Genomic DNA, 18,064 nt, shown 5'->3' on the forward strand with positions numbered 1-18,064 from the left:
TTTTGCATTTCAAAAGTGTTTTTGAAAAAAAATAATTTTTTTTATTTTAAATTAATTTTTTGGTATTATTATATTATTTTAATATATTAATATAAATAAAATATTTTCAAATAATAACAACTTTAAAAAATAACTATTATAAAACTCTCAATCAACCATTAAATATACATACGCAGTTATAATCATGACAGTCAATATCTCATCATCAACATAGGAATCAGTAAAGCAAATAAAACGACAGCCTGAATAAGCAAAGACAAGAGATGAAACCCATCATCGCTAACATAGAAGTGATGTCAACTTATGAACAGTACTACCGATCATTTTAGCACGTGCAAGTACCGCTATTTTAATAAGAAACGCGTAATGGAAGCTCCTTTCTGCCGTTTCCTCTCCCTGTTATAAAACTGACTGGATTTTTTTCCTCCATCTGGCCTGTTTGGAAAGGGAAAAGCCTCTTCAGGTCTTTAGTCTTCCTCTCTAAAATTTGCAATTGCAATTTTCTTCGAGATATCTTATATATGTTATAATCACTGATTTTTCTCTGGCTAAACATCAGTGCTTGGGAAGAAATGGAAACTTTTTGCTTTTAGGTTACATGATTCTTGCCCCTTTACTTTCATGGAGTACAGTACTTCACAGTTCAGATTTTTTTCCTTATTCGTTTATGTATTCTTCAAAATAAAAAAAGACATGGGTTCAGTTCAGTGTCTTTTCTTCTTCTGCTTGTTTCAGACATGGGTTCAGTGTCTTTTCTTCTTCTGCTTGTTTTATCGCTTCGCTAGCTAACCCAGAGAGTTTATGCCCTTTTATTTTCTTTTCTTCTGTTTCTCCCGTACTCTTATAAGAAAATACTGTACAACTCACGAAATTTATGCCTTTCTAATCCTTTCAGGGTTCTTGCTGTCAATCTTTAAGGAAACAGTACCAAAGTTGCTTAATGGAAACCTCACCAGCAGCATGGTTATCTGATGAAATGGTAATTGGTCTATTTGCAATATAGAATTAATGAAGAATGTATTTCTGTTATGGAGATTGTAATACGGGATTGCTAATTTTTAGAGATATCTGGCCCTTTTCTTTTCTCACAGGGAATGGAGGAATATTCAGCTTTTGGCCATGTTCGATACGATACGAACCCTCTAGATTACTCTATTGATGAGTTCAATTTTCAGACTTTTCCTTCAAAGTGTTTTTCAATGAATGACCAAACTTTCAATCATCAAGCCCCGCAAAACTTTACCTGTGCATCCTCTATTTCCTCTCAAGTCAGCATTGATCAGAGGCCAGCAAAACAGCCAAAAAATTCTCAACAGGCTCCTCCTTCTTCCTCGTCTCACGTTATATCTTTTGATAATTCTAGCCCTCCCCCAGCATCTTCTCTGCAGTACTTTGGAAGTACAAATTACGAAGATGGTGCGACATATTTTAGGAAAGCCGGTACCAAAAAGATTGCCACAACGAGCAAGTCTCCTTCACATGCAATAGAGGAACGAAATCGCCGGGAAAAGCTCAGCCAGAGATTCATAGCACTTTCAGCTGTTGTTCCCGGCCTAAAGAAGGTACCAGCAAAATTCCTATTCGAGTAGAAGGAATCAGGTTTTTATTTACACGTCTTCAGTGTACATCATATGCGTAAATATAACTTGTTATTGCTCGCTTAATTTCTCTTTCGTTCGTAAGCTGAATCATGGGATTCTTAATGTTTTTCTTGCAAGCTTCAATATGGGATTCAAGCTATGATATTTTCTACTTATGGTAATTAATTAATCTTCTCATAATCCACTTGATGGACTGTAGATATGAAAACTATAAAATTTTTCAGAGATCACTCCATACAAAAGCTTAGACTGTTGGTGTCACCCTTAGAATTGGGTGGGATAGGATTCAAAGATACCATATTGAAAAACTGATCAACTGATACAAACCAAAAGAATAATTTATATCAAGTCTCTTTGATTTTCTAGTGAAACTGTTAAAATAATTTATTCTATAAAATTTCCCTTATGATGTAGAAATGTGGACAATCTTTTTTCTGGACATGGTGTTTTGCTTACCAATGTTCGATTGGCTATTGACAGATGGACAAGGCATCTGTTCTTGGAGACGCAATTAAGTACCTGAAATATCTTCAAGAACGTGTGAAGACACTCGAGGAACAAGCTGCCAAGAAAACCATGGAATCAGCTGTTTTTGTCAAGAAGTCTATGGTTTGTATTGCTGATGATTCTTCATCTTCAACCGATGAAAACCCTGCAGGTGGCTGCCGCGACTACCCACTTCCTGAAATCGAAATAACAGTTTCAGATGAGGATGTCCTCATCAGGATCCTTTGTGAGAATCAGAAAGGATGCCTAACGAAAATACTGACCGAAATGGAAAAGCTTCACCTGAAAGTGATCAACAGCGTAGTCATGCCCTTCGGAAACTACACCCTTGATGTAACTATTGTTGCTCAGGTACGTCAAGAATCTGAATCACGTATGATGTCTTTTCTTCTGTTAGTCACTATAATAAGACATCTTTCTTGATCTCATCGAAGAGAGTAATTAGCTCTTAAGCTGAGTGTTTCAATTTTGTTTACATGTTTTTTTTTTTGTACGTGAGTGTGTCACTTGCACCGTCATTTCCTATCTGATTTCCGAGTAGTTTTTTTCACATGTTACGACCTCTTTCTCTGTATTAATTTTCGCAATAAATTAATTAAATTTTAAACCATCCTATTTTTCAATAGAACACTGTGCGCTATAATGCGGTGAAAGAAACAATTAAGCTGATAGAAAATTCTAATACAGTTTTCTGGAAATAGTATACCTTGTTAAGTTTGAAAATCATAGAGTAATGATATAAAATCATTCTAAATCCAGAATTGAGATAACTTTTTTTTTTTTATCATAATAAACAGAGTTTTTATAATTAGATCATCATATATCCGAATTTCACCAGGCCCTTCATCCCTCTTGCAGATGGACGTTGATTTCTCCATGACATTGAAGGATCTTGTGAAAAATCTACGACGGGCTCTCCTGCAGGGCTGATCATGTGCCATGCTGGTATATTTTATTCTTCATTTCTCAAGATCTCCTCGGGGAAATAATGGCCACCTTCAAGACCAAAATCACACCATGTGGTTGTCGTTGGGACCGAGGAATCCATTTTTTGCCGTGGGTTTCAATATTTTTCTTTTCGTGGTTGACCACGTTTAATTACCCACATGCTAAATATGGAACCTGCTACTACATAGATATATAGTCCTTCCTTTTTTGAAGGTTTTTTTATGGCTGTTCAAATCAAGTATGCCTCTTTTGTCCCTTCTTCTTTTTCGATGAACATGTACAAGGGGCAAGAAATCTCAGGGCACTAAAGGTGGTGGTGATGTGTTTTTTAAGATATTCTAGAGATCATGCCGATGTTTGATGCTCTGTTTATATTTGAATAAATTAGTAGATAAGACATTCTACAGATTAATAAGATATTCTGGAGAAATGGTGATGTTTTTTATTCCATTAAATTTTAGTAAATTTATAGAAAAATAAAATTGTAAATTCAAATTAGAAATATATAATGTTATTCTTGAAATCTGTTTGTTTTTATATTTTAAAAATATTTTTTAAAAATATAATTTTTTAATATTTTTTTTATTTTTTCAGATAATTTTAATAAATTAATATTAAAAATAATTTTTAAAAAATAAAAAAATATTATTTTAATATATCCTGTATAAATAACAAGAATGATTTTAGTTGATTTAATTATGCATTGGGATTCATGACAAATCATCTATTCTACCGTTGAATTTACTAATGTTATCATTAAGAATTTTTTGATTGGAATAAGTTACTAACAAATGAATTAGCTAGAGTAATTCAGTTCAATTATGTGAATTAATTTTTAATGTTTAATCTTGTTATGAAAGCTGACATAATTAATCTAATTAGCTATATAGTTTTTTTTTTTTTGAATGGTTGATTGAGGAGTTGTACCTTATTATTGCTGATAATGTAATTAAAGTTAAAAACTTGTGGGCCCTCTTTCCGCTCTCCTCTCTCGAAATTCAAATCTTAGAGGAGTCCTAGATGGGCATATTCGAGGATTAGTCATCGTTTTTTTAATTTGTAATTTTCTTAAAAAATTACATTTTTAAATCTATTTTTTTTTGTTTTTTTTAAATTTAATCCTTATCTTTTTTTTTTTCTACCTTTTTTTTATAAACTTTCAATTATTCTCAATTTCATTCTCTAATCAAAATTTTTAATTTTTATATTTATAAAAATTTAATCATTATTCTTTTTAAAATTTCTTCATTAATTTTTTTTGAATTGTTTTTCAATTTAATCTTTTAATTCAATATTACTCACCCTCTTATTTTTTTTTTGAAAAAATATTATTTTTCTTTTTTAATTAATATTTTTTCTTTTGAATTTTTTTTATGATTGATTTTTTTTTGAAACTTTATTATTTGATATTCATTGAATTCTAAGCTTCGTGATTAAGTGCTTCAGATTGAGTAAACTGAATCACAAGTTTTATAAAATAATATTTTTTATTTTTTAAAATTTATTTTTAAAAGGGTTGAAAAACACAAAAAAAAACCCAAAATTTACTAAAAAAAGAAAAACACAATCCAACTGCAAATACATACACTGCCTGAATATTTACGTCCAAAGACACGAAACGAAAGGACGTCTTAAACATCTGGCTATCGGCTTCTTCCAAATCTTTGAAAAGATCCGGTCATTGCTCGCAGTCACCGGAGACAGCCTAAAGGTAAAGGCACCGGTAAAGGAAAAGCCATCATAAAAGAAATGGTGTCGTCATTCACTCAATGTATGGTGAATGACAACGTTATATTCAATTTATCCGTCAAAAGCCTTTTCTTATTCTGTTTCTTTTCTCATTTTTTGGCCCATGTTTTCGGAGCATGAAAATGCAAAATAACACATACAAATTGACGGGAAAAAAGAGAGCATGTAATCTGATATCCAACCCTTTATTTTACCCCCGTCTGAGTATTCAACCAGGCAAACTTCGTGGCATGCATGCTGCCAAGCTCCTGTGTGCATCACATTAATATGATTTATGAACAAGTGTCAACAGGAGTAGCACCCTCGGTCTGCCCATTCGGTCCAAGATCCATCATAGACCACAACATCCGGCTTTCCAAGTCGATGGAGACCCTTTAAAACATAAAAGCCGGAGTCATTAGCTCTTCAACAAGATCAGTTTTTTAGACAATCATTTTACCCTGGACTGAAAAACTAAGAATATAGCATCTAAGCTTCATGGTACCCAACTCATTACGAAGAATTATTCTGACATAACAAAGTGAAAAAGAACTTCATGAAGTATGCCAAGATGTATCAGTCATACTTGGGAAGAGAAGAATAAATACCAGAACAAGAACACAAGCAGTTACACCAGTCCCGCATGAAGCAACAACAGGGCTTTCCAGAGAGATGCCTGTATAAAAATACAGGCGTCAGATCCACTACAGCTTGAGCAGATACCAAAAGTATATAATCTAGTTAGCAAATAATGAAAGATGATGAGCAGCTAGCAAAGCTCAAATGGTGACAAGTAAATTGTATTTCTTCATTACATCCCAATTATATGGGCAAAAATCATATAACAAAAACAATTATGTTTTCTTTTCTTCGATCATGTTTCTCCTAAAACCTAACAAGAACCATTCATTTCTTGCAGAAAAAGAGGAATATAACAAAAAAAGGAGCATGCATGAGACCAAACATAACCTGTTACAAATTCTGAGATAAGGATTCCATCTAAATGTTATGTAAAGCAATTGAAACATTTATGGTTATCGTTTGTGGAATTGATGCTTTAAGGCCTGCACTGAGAAATATAAACCTGGAACAGATCAAGGTTCTTACCTTCTTGATCAAACCGTTTTTTAAGTTCATCTGCTGGTAAGAGTGTCTGTGAAGCACCTAACATCTGCAGAAAAACAAACACACTAATGAAGAAAAGGGGAAACATAGAGAACCACCAGTGAGCTTCAAAAAATAATCATTAGATTAGCAGCACTGGAAAGTCAATCTAAACCTGCGGAAATGGAATGCACTTGCTGCCAGGCACATGCCCACTTTTTATTCCCTTTCGAGGTTCTGGTGCAGTACCATCAAACCTGCAAGAAGAGCATATATCCTTGATCGCATTAATGTCTTCAATACACAGTCCTGGATCACACTGATAAGAAGAGTTGAATATATCTTGATGTTTTGAGTAGAAGTAGAGAACATAAACTTGGTCAAATTTAGTTAGATGATGATTAGAACAAAGTTAGCAGATTCAACGGAAGGGGGCGTCTGAATAGGTGAGACTTGTAAAGAGTATGATGGTTTTGATGGCTGTTCGACTACATAAACTGAAATGAATCACCAGATCCAATTATATAACAGAGCTTAATGTGTAAGAAAATTGACATCCTGCTAACTAACAAGATGGCACTTAGAATCCTGCAAGAAACCTTATCGTACACTTTTGTGTTAATTAATTAAAACTAATGATTTTTTGCTTTCTATACTTTCCACCGATCTGTTAACTAAGAAAATCGCTAACCTCAAATACATTCATTCAATATCACACAAAGGGAAGTCATATAGCACTACAAAGACTAAGCATAATTATCCTACTAAGATGACATTGCAATCCCATTACATCATTAATACAATTAAAGCACATCACTATGATTACCTGCCCTTTGAACGTGCATCTATGTGTTGATGAGTCTTGTCTTCAATATTTTGTTTAACCTAAAAAAACATCCCAGAGAAAGAATATAGTGCAGATTAAACCATATAATGCGTGATATAAGTGAAGCAGATAACCCGTTTTGAGGATCGCTGACATGCTAGACAATTACTGAAACTAAAAGCATATAAAGAGTCACATCAAATAAGACATGCAGCTTAAATATGCACATATTTGTCAACCTTCTACTTGAAGGAATGGAAGAATGCATGTCAAAACTTATCCAAGGGAATCCCATTATGATTTTTTATTCCTGATGTCAAGCTAATACATGTCTATATTACTGCAGACAAATGGCGACTACATGTTAGCACATCATTCATTGTTTGATTCCTAAATATGCATAAACCAAACAAATCCTATATAAGCCACAACAAATTCAGGAGCAATGCCTCAGGTGATCATGTTACCAGTATTTGGTCAGAATGATTCATGGTACATTACATCAAATTCAAGCTCATTATTTTCTTCTTAAGACAATTTAGCTATCAACTGGTTGATTTTGAAACCCAAATTTAAGAACTTTTACATGAAACTTAAAACAGATAGTGAGTGAATTTTTAAAGCTAACAACAAAATTTAAGTGAACTGGAAAATTTATGTCAATCATTTACTGCTATCTGAAAGAAAAAAACATATTACACTAGGAATACCATTAATTGTTATCATCATCAATGACTGAAAGCTGACTCCCTATTTACATTAGAAGGTCATCGATCAATTTTGTCCACAAGCCAAGCATGAAATAAGTTTTATCCAAGGCATTCTCAGATGTGCCTACAAAACTAAAACAAATAGCAATCACTCTAAGACTTTGGTTCAGCACTCAAGTGTGGATGTTAAGTCAAATTATCAATGCCATAGATACGTGATTATAGCCAACCATTTACATAAAATGCACACTCATTGCATATAAGGCCACCTTTAAGAGATTAAAAGAACGTAGTTTTGTCATTGGAATGCACTGTTGTCAAGAGGCTCTAGCCTATGCACTCCTGGCGAGTCAAAGCCAAGCACCTTTATTAGCCTCAAGCAATGAATTTCAATGAAGCGCTCCCTAGGCAAGCACCTCGTGAGAGGATGCCAAGCTTTAAAGTGAGCGCCTGATTAAAATACTTCTTATGTTAGATTTTTCTTTTTTTAACTTATTTATGTTTTGACCTATTTGTCCATTTTTCAATTTACCACATGAAACAACTTAGGGGTATTTAAAAAAAAAAACATTAGAGTAAAAAAAAAGAATAAAAAATCATTAAAGTGAGAGACATACATTCAAGGAAGGACAATTGAAGAAAAACAACTGCCATACTTTGCATTGAACAGAGTTAGAGAACAGCAAAACAAGTGCATAACAGGAAAGCATTGGTGAAGATGTTTTTGAAGATTAATGAATAATGATGATAATATTTAAGTTTTCTTTTTAATCTATTTGGCTACTTACTACTTTAAATTATCTTATTTTGTTTTCAGAGTGAAAAATATATCTTTATGTGACTCTTATAGTATTTCATATTTTCTTTTGATTTTCTAATGATCTAATCTTAATTGGGAAGATTTATATTTTAGATAATATAATATAATATAATATTACAAATAGTTTTTTTAATCTATAGCATATTGTCTTGGTTCATTCAGGCGAGCGCCTACAACCTCAGGCATTTTACATAATTGGTGCATTTTAGCACCTTTAACCTTTGACAACACTGCTGGAACACAACAGCTGAAAAGAGCAACTAACCTGCTCAAGTGTCCAGACAAGACATGGCTGAAACTTTGCTTGAAATGTGAATGGTCCTACCTGCCATATAAACAACATGATTTGGAACTGGTTGTAATATGACTGAAAATTAGAAGATAGTATATATACTATCAATTCTAAATTACAGGTAGACTACAAAGGACATAGCAAGCATATAGTCATGAATGCTGACACATTTATCTCTATTCATGTTTGTTTGTTACAGAATATCTCAATAATCCCAGTTTTCTGGCTAAGAAAAGCCAAAATAAAGGGATGTCAAAGCTATGCAGCAATTTGAATATACCTTGTTCACTGAAGGTTTTAGCACAATATTATTTATTACAAAGATAATTCATGTGCACACATGGATATAAGTGAGAAATGAACTTACTGTCTGGCCTTGATATACTTTCTCTATTGCCTCACTAGCAGCACTAGTTTTCAAAATAGCATCACTAGAAGCACTAGATTCAACATCATACCCTGAAGCACGCCATCTTGGAAGACCTCCATCTAACACCCAGACTTTACTATGCCCAAAGACTAGAAACATCCTTCCCATTTTAACAAAGTATGTAAGAACAAACAAATAACCATAAGCATAGATTCTAATAAAGAGTATATTATCAGTCCCACAACTTACCACCAAACACGAGCAGCACTAAAGATCCCCTTCCCATCATAAACAACTATTCCATCTTTATTCTCAATACCAAGAGAAGAAGCTGCAGCTGCAAAAGCTTCCTCCGATGGCAACATGTGTGGCAACTGATACAAGTCATTGTCCTTACATTATAAGGAAAGGGATAAAATGGAAAAGGTACAATCGATAATTAAAATAATAAACCGTGGGATATCATAGAATCCTTCAGTTGTAAAGTGGTTGATTCCAGTATGATGGTCTATAAAGCGAGTAGTTCTTGTATATGGACATAATACAATGCATTCGTAAAGATGATTCCAAAAGAAAATGGGTAAAAGAAGAAATGAAAAAAAGGCATTAGCAATTTTAGGCTCAAACCTATAAATATCTGTAACAAATAATACAGGGAAAGAATCTTACATTTGTAGTTCGATCTACTATTCCATCTACATCAAAAAAACAGGCACCAGGAATGTGAGCAGCCTGTGTGAGCAGAAAATTTTAGAAGACCATGGTGAATCACAAATTAAGGAGAATAATTTAGAAACATTATTACTATAATAAAGGCTGAAAGAAGATTACAGGTGCATTTTCAGTGCAACATCAAAAATATTGTTAAGAAATTTTAATCTAAAATTAACCATCCAAGATTTTCAATGAAAAGGTCAAATCAAAACAAATTTAAAACTAAATCATACTCATCACACCTGATATTCTTGAATTGGATTCCTCTGCTCATCAGGCATGTACCAGGATGCATCCAAAACCTGCGGATAGCAATGCATGACAGAATGATGAGGGCCATGTTTAGGATGTAAAATATCAAATTAAAACAATTTCATATGAATTGGACAACCATAGAAACATTCCATCATGAAACCACAGACTGATAACTGTATCAATTTGCAATATCGCATAACCAGATGAAAGGTGCATTTTCTTTTGACAAGTACGCAAATTTATTGATCCAGGAATCCAAGGAGTAATTCCTATCTACAAAAACTTAAGAACAATGAAGTAAGCTCATAAAGTGCTTTTATTCTTCTTCGGAAAATAGCCGCAACAACTGTTTGCTGATTTAGCAAAACTTTGGAGTTTTAACCATAAGATCTCAAAAAGAGAAGACAGCAGACTATTTTTTGGCACTCCTTCCACAAAACAAATAATATTACCTGAGGCATAAAATACAAGTCCGCACAACTTTTTGGCTGAAAGAAGTGCTCTTACATAAGCAAGAGCAATTGAAATGAGAAAATAATTCTTCTGTTGAAATGGAAATACACGACCTACTTCTTGAAAGTTTGATCAGAAGCCATTCTATAGAAAGGAAATAGCAGGTACCTTCAGGTTAGGCTCCCTAAGGTTCGCATGGAGCCAGTCAACAGAAACAACTGGTTCATTCATGGATAAGGATTGTGTCGAGAAATTAGGTCTTGTCCCAACTACTGATGAAGCCGTAACACGAGGAATCCACTGAGATGTCTGGTATGATGCATGAAAGGGGTCAGCTCTTGGATGAAATAGTCTCCCCTGAAAGTAAAGTGAAACAAAAGAAACACAAATCAAAGCTGAGCCAACATGTTCGAAGTAATGAGCAACAAAGCAAATACAAGAAACAAAATATATCAAGCTAAATACTTTTACTAAGTGCACAAACAATTAAATAACAGAAAACACCTAATTGGAAAAGAATCCCATGACAATAACGAAGCAGAGTTCATCAATTCATTTAAACTTTTACGAAGCAGACAAATTGTCAAAAAAATACGGTGTTTAGAAAACTAAAAGAATTATACAACTATAGTTGATGCCAGTGCTTGAACTTTAGCACACTTTAAACTTAAAATCAATACATATATTCAAGAACATGGATTGAAGTTTTCCCAACTTGATTCACCAATAAAAATCAACACAAGTAATTCAAACTAATTATCACAATAAAGTCACACACTTTGTCCAAACCAAACATAAGGTTCAAAAAGCCTACTTCTCATCATTAAATTGAGGCCCCATTAGCTAGAGTAAATCAACAATTCAAACACAAGACCTTCAAGTCAAAGCAGAAAAAAAAAGGAAAGGAGGAGGAGAGGAGGAGGAGGAGGAGGAGGAACAGACACCCAGATAAAGAATCAAAGAATTAAGCAAAACTCAGATGCATAAACAACAGATGGTCACTTACAGTGAAGAGAGAAATAAAGATTTGTGGGGAAATAAAGAGACAGAGGAGCGAATCAAACGATTACCCCATAGATTGTTTGTGACAATAGTTGATGCCATTTTTAGAAAACGTTTCTGACAACCGTTAAAAATATATTAAAATAATTTTTATTTATTTATTTTTAAGATTAATATACTAAAATAATATAAAAATATTAAAAAATTAATTTAAAATTATTATTTTTATGTTTTTTTATACAGAATATCAATGCAAAAATAATCGCTACGTTATTCAAAATTATGTATTTGAAGCTCCTTTTATGGATATTCAGATTTTATAAAGATAATAAAGCTAAAAAATAGTGTTTTCCATTTTTTATAAAAAAACGCATACAAGCTTTTTCAATATATATTTTTATATAAAAATATTAAGTATAAATTAAAAATTTTATAAACATATCTAATTAAATAAATTAAGAATCATATATATTAATAAATAAATAAATAAATAAATAAAATAATTAATAATAATTACATACATATCTAAAAAAGTGAAGAGATAAATATAAATTAAGATATATAATTTCATAATACGAGTTATTTACTCTATTTTATTTAATGAATTTATTAATTAAAATATTTTTTATTTAATTAAATAATAGTAGAAATAAATACACATAAAATTTATTGAATAAAATAAAAAAACATATCATAAGGTTTTACTTGCTAGAAATCATATTAAAAGGCAAATATTTTTTAAATAAATTTTAATTATATAAAACATAAAATATTATAAATAAATTAGAATAATCTCTTCAAAAATTAAATATATATAAAATAATTAAGAAACCAACAACTATTAAAAAAAGGCTAAATTCAAAATATAAAAAATTAGAGAAAAATAGTATTAATTTAAATATAAAATAACAAATTATTTAAAAAAGACAAATAAAAAGAAGCATGATTTTTTTAGAAAAGAAAAAATTACAAAAACAATAATCAAGTATTGCTAGATTTTTTTTATTAAAATGAAATTGAGGTTTATGCCCTAATCTCATTTTAAAAAAAAATCGATACGACATGTTGTCTAGTTTTCTCTAAATTTTAGTCACTATTTCAGCCAAAAATATAGGGTCTATATGTTTTTGATCCAAAAATATATTTTTTACCTAAACACCTGAAAAAGAATTTAAATACCTTGATTAAAAACAAAAAAACAAAAAACACATAAAAACCCAAACTCAACTTGAAAATTAAAAACCTTCTCAAGCTTTGATATGACTTTTATGTAATTTCAAGGACATTAAGATCAGCTATTTTGATGATTAAAATTGGTGTTAGTGTTAATTTTCTCTTTCCACTTCTAGAATCTAGTCATCTCTCTTTTTTTCTCTCTTCTAAATTAGAGATTAAAAAAACAAAAAGAACTTTTATACTAAAAAAGAGTTGCAAAAATATTAAGGTACTAAATAAACATAATCTTTAAAGTTTGAAGATGAAATAATTTTTTTGTTAGAAATTTGAAGCCATCTCTCATACTTTTATCCTTTTTTTTTTTTAAATTTTATCATTAGTCAACAAATTTGATTTAATTATCCTTTAATTTAGGCAAAAAATAATGCAATCATACAAAAAACATTTGAGAACTAAGATAAAAAATATTATACAATGAGTCCACAAAAATGTGAGAGGGTGAATAGTACATGCGTGCACACTCCTTTACCCATAACATTTAGAGTTTTGTATAATGTTAATGTTCTATGTACTTGATGAAGCTAATTATTATTATTATTATTATATCAATTAATTAAAAAAAACTAGGCCTTGATTATTTACTGAAAAATAATTTATTTTTAGAAAGTAGTTTTTATGGAAAAAAGATTCCCTAAAAAGTGGATTATTTTATAATGTTTGGTAATATAATAAAAATTAAGTTAAAAAATAATTTCAACTATTTTGTTATGCCATGAAAAATGATATAGAGTTTTATAAAATAATTTCTAATATTTGGTTATGTCATAAAAAAAATTAACTAGTGAGTACACAATAAAATACTAGAGAGTAGGGTGAATGGTATATATGCGTATTATTTTACTCATAACATTTGAAGTTTTATATAATATTAATGTTTTATACACTTGATTAAGCTAATTATTATTATTAATAATTAATAAAAAACTAAGCCCTGATTATTTGTTAAAAATTTATTTTTTGTTAGAAAGTGATTTTTACTTTCTATGTGAATTAGATTTCTTAAAAGTGAATTACTTTTTAATTTTTAGTAGTATCATAAAAAATAAATTAGAAAATTATTTCAGGTGTTTGATTATACCATAAAAATTATATGAAAAATAACTTATTAATATTTTGATTTTTTTAATACTAAAAAATAAAAATTAAATTTAATAGATAAAAAAAATAAAAAAAATAAATAAAAAAGGTCTAATTTCATAAACAAGCTAGTCCTAAATGGTGTGGCGAAATTAGCGTGGTTATAAACTCATAACATTGTGAATTTAAATAATATAATTACATTTTTACCTAGGCTTTTGGATGGTTAAATGGTTTTTAAAAGATGTTTTTGGTTTTTCCATGCTCTACCTTCTCCTTCTTTTTTTTTTCCCAACCTAAGAAAAACAAGAGACGGGTGAGGAGAGATTATTAAAAAAAAAGATAAAAAAACACAAGAGAAAAAAAAAAAGAATATGAGAGGAACCATTATAACCTTAAAAAGAAATAAAATGAGAAAAAAAAGAGAGAATTTGACCCTTTTACAAGACTAAAAGCAAAAAACAAAAGGAAAGGAGGAGCGAGTAGCCTCAGTTGGCATGAGTTTCATTTGTTCCAATTTTAAAAGATTAATAAAAAGAGGTTACAAGAGAGATGTAAAAGGGAGAGAGATAAAAAGGAGAATTTTCACTACGAAGAAACTAGTCAAGATTATGTAATTCTTGATTTAATTTACCTTACCTTTTACTAATTAATTTGTAAATATTTTACTTGAATCTTATGATTTGACAACGAATTTAATCTTTTAAGGGTTTATTTTTAATAATTTTTGTGATTTTCTATTGAGTTTCATTTTATTAATGATTTTAAAATTTAAACACTTTAAAGTTTAAAATTGAGCTTTCCTTTTCTTTTTCAAACAAAGGAGAAAAAAATAGCAAAACTATATCTCCTATTGATAACAAGTCATGGGTGATTTTAATAATTAAAAAATTAATAAGGTTTAATCCAGGACATATAAAATGCATATTAAATGATATAAATAATAATGCAATTACAATAAAAAAGTACAATATTGTCAATTCTAATGAGATTTATCTTTTTATTAGTAACTATAAGCTTAATTTCAGGGTAATCTCTTAATTCCACTCTCTAAAATCCATTAAAAAATTGAGTTTTGTTTTTTTATACACATTTGTAATTTTTCATATTTGATTTTCTATTTGTAATTGGATATCTAAATTTGTTTTTGTATATTTAGATAGCAAAGTTTTTAAAAATACAAACTTTTTTATATTAAAAAAGTATTTTATTAAGGATAATTTGTCATTAAATTTGTTGGAGGATATTAAAGCAATTCTAACTAAGCAATGAGTAATATATATATATATATATATTAATTTGACAATGATAAAGGTTATCCTAATGACATTGTTATCTAGAAATAATTATTATTAAGGGATCATGTGGATATAAGTAGTTTTGTATTTAATATAGTTGAGGTTTGTGATTATAATGCTTACTTTTCAACTCTTAATTATAAAATAAAAACTATTATGGCTATTGAATTTGAATGAAAAATTAGTGTTGACAAAACATCAATATATATAATACGTGTTATTGATAATGATTAAGACATTCAATCATATATTTTATTTTTCAAAACTTAATTACTAATCAACTAATAAGTTGAATTTACATACCCAACAAAATATAGTTATCTAAAATACATAATAAATTTATCATAAATTATACTTTACATGACAAAAAAGAAGAATTTTAAAACATAGCATATTTACATGTTCATTACCTAAGTATGGAATAAATACAAAATAAACAAATTATTGCTCCTATTTGGATCTATTTGGATGATAAAGATCTTAAAATCAAATACACACTAGTATAAATATACAACCTTAAAGACAATTACTTAATAGATAAGTAACTCATCAATATGTATTTCCTTATTTATATTCCTTTAAGAATTTTAACTTATCAATTAATGCCAATAGCTAAATCAATCTTGATCATCAATAACACTATTTTTTTTAAAAATTTAACCTATTAATTGAGATTATCAACTAAATCAAACCTAATTATCAGTAACATCGATACTAATAGTCCCCACCTTATGACAAATTGAAAAATTCATCCTGGTCATCAAATGATGATGTTAATATATTTGGTCTTCAAACAATGATGTCAAATATTTTTTTTTAATCTTTTACTATTAATATTAATATTAACATTATTTTCTATTTTCATTTATCCTAGAATGATTTGTTTAAAAATAAAAAAACTAAAATAATTATAATCATTAAATTTAAAATTAATGCTAGGTGTTAAACACCTATCTATAATGTATGTACGATCTACTCTATTAGTATGTTATCTTAGTGCTCTTCCGTGTGTCAACATGATTTTCAAACCATCATGAACATATCAAATCAACCTAGAAATCATGTCTTGGTTCCTATTTAATATATGTTTACAAATCAAGAAAACAAGCTAAATTCATAAGATTCAATACTTATCCACACTTTTCAAATGTTCTTATCATTTATAAAAATTAGAACCTACCATTTACTTAATGTATATTCATTTATCCACATAATAATGTATAACCATGCATTCGAACATATCAATTAACATTAAAGTACTCAATTTTGGCCATATTGGCCATATTTTGCATATAAACATACCTTTTTTCTATAGTAGTTCAACCTATTTAACCCAAACCCTTCTTACACATGTTATATCATAATATGACATTCATCATCAACATAGTTTCACTTAGTATAACTACTCTTATCTTTCCCCTTTATTTTTTTGTTTTCGTTTCAAATATCCACATCGAAACACCTTAATTTCATAAGTTTTCTCTCTAATTTTGAAAACTTTGTTTTAGCTAATCTTCCTCTCTCTCCTTTACCATAACAAATGGGTTATGGCTTCTATGAGAAGCTTTATCTTTTTTTGATCAAAATATCACAATGTCCTTTTTTAGTTTCAAATTTATCTTTTATGTTTTTAATTAGTAGCGAACTTTGTCTTTCCCTACTTATAATGTCAAATTTAAATATTTGAATTTTATTTCAATTATATTCCACCTTTTTTATTTTCTTCATTACCAGATTTATTTCTATTATATAATAAAATTATAAATTTTTGACCGGGCACTTATAAATCATACCCTCACTAGAAAGTTTCCATAGAATTGTTAAAAACTCATGACATTGCATTTGCCTATAGGCCACTTAACCCTGTAAGCATTATCATAACTTATAATCCCAGAGATTTTGGATCAACAACTTATAGGTGCATAAGATCTATATATTAGAGTGCTTTTAAATGCAATACATGTTCAACCATTCTAATCAATATGGGAAAAAGAGATATCACATCATGTAAGATTCATTTTTTCTAGTATAGGTTTGCAAGTTAACCTTTCAAAAATGTTGAGACTTTAACAAATTGTATTACTTTAAAAGCAACCTTTGGTGAGTTACAAAAACAATAAGATATATTTGTGCCTATGGTTTCAAAAATCATGGATGCAATAAGAAGCTTTTGTCATAAAATCATGTGAATCAATCAAGAAACATATATCATCCTTGAAAACATCACTAACAAACAAAAGCAAGGAAGGAAAGAGATGAAAACCTTGGTTCTGAATATGAAAGATGTGATTTTTTTTTTTATAATTGACTAAGATAAATATAGAAAAAGGCTAGTTTCAAAGAAGATAAGATAGCACGAAAATACAAATATGAACATAGAAAAGAGAAAAAAAAGAAGAAGATACAACTAGTTTGTCCAAAAGTTAAGAAAAGAAAGGCAAAAAAGATAAAAACCTAACTAGTTTGTCCAGTTTAACAAACATTCTAAACTTTGAAACAAATCTAGGCTGGTGTATGAAAAATTCCTTTTAGTAGACTTTAACCATAGAGCTAGGCGATGTATGATTAACTAAAAAGTTGAGTTCTAATCTAACAACTCATCATAGAAAATTAGAAGATTTCTAGCCAACCAAATACCCATAAAATACCTTGAGCCAAAGCAAAAAAAAAAGAAGGTTTTCCTTTAAAACTTGCCTCTAATTAGGATCTTTCATTACATCATAAAAGATTTTAAGGATCTTGGCATACACATCGCAAACCTATCTAGGAAAGGAAGCAATTCCATAGTTTCCAAGTTTCATAACAATTTCAACTCATCTTATATGATGTTGGTATGAAAAAAGTTTATATTCAATAAATTTCTAGATATCAATATGGTTGACTCAAGAATCCTAATTAGCCAAGTTTAATAGTTTCAACTCATCTTGCATGATATTTATAATGAAGGCATGATTCCGAGTAAATCCTTTCAAGTGATTGCTATTATTGAAAAAATATCACTATCTTGGAAAGACTTCATAAACTACCTTAAACATAAACATATGGAAACAAAAGTTGAAGACATCATTTTAAGATCAAGGATAAAAAAAGATAATAAGTTATAAAAAAGAAGGTCAACTTCTT

At 29.6% G+C, this 18,064-nt stretch overlaps 2 protein-coding genes across 2 annotated transcripts; one reads left to right on the forward strand and one right to left on the reverse strand.

Annotated features, from left to right (window-relative positions):
• The first annotated feature begins 393 nt into the window (after positions 1-393).
• On the forward strand, positions 394-3,268 carry LOC105123974 (transcription factor bHLH25-like). Its single transcript, XM_011023780.1, has 5 exons — positions 394-463; positions 896-979; positions 1,092-1,562; positions 2,082-2,459; positions 2,967-3,268. Exons 2-5 carry the CDS (start codon positions 941-943, stop codon positions 3,036-3,038), a joined length of 960 nt encoding a protein of 319 aa, XP_011022082.1. The 5' UTR covers positions 394-463; positions 896-940; the 3' UTR covers positions 3,039-3,268.
• A 1,529-nt stretch (positions 3,269-4,797) lies between these two features.
• Positions 4,798-11,451, reverse strand: LOC105123976 (thiosulfate/3-mercaptopyruvate sulfurtransferase 1, mitochondrial). The gene is given in 13 exon segments (XM_011023782.1): positions 4,798-5,177; positions 5,393-5,460; positions 5,892-5,955; positions 6,064-6,145; positions 6,715-6,773; positions 8,510-8,569; positions 8,904-9,066; positions 9,156-9,280; positions 9,576-9,638; positions 9,863-9,922; positions 10,497-10,685; positions 11,335-11,366; positions 11,369-11,451. Coding segments are annotated over 13 exon segments (1,116 nt in total). The 5' UTR covers positions 11,433-11,451; the 3' UTR covers positions 4,798-5,090.
• Between the last annotated feature and the right edge of the window lie 6,613 nt (positions 11,452-18,064).

This window comes from Populus euphratica, unplaced genomic scaffold (assembly GCF_000495115.2).
Source record: "Populus euphratica unplaced genomic scaffold, PopEup_1.0 scaffold12.1, whole genome shotgun sequence".
NCBI classification, from domain to species: Eukaryota; Viridiplantae; Streptophyta; class Magnoliopsida; order Malpighiales; family Salicaceae; genus Populus; species Populus euphratica.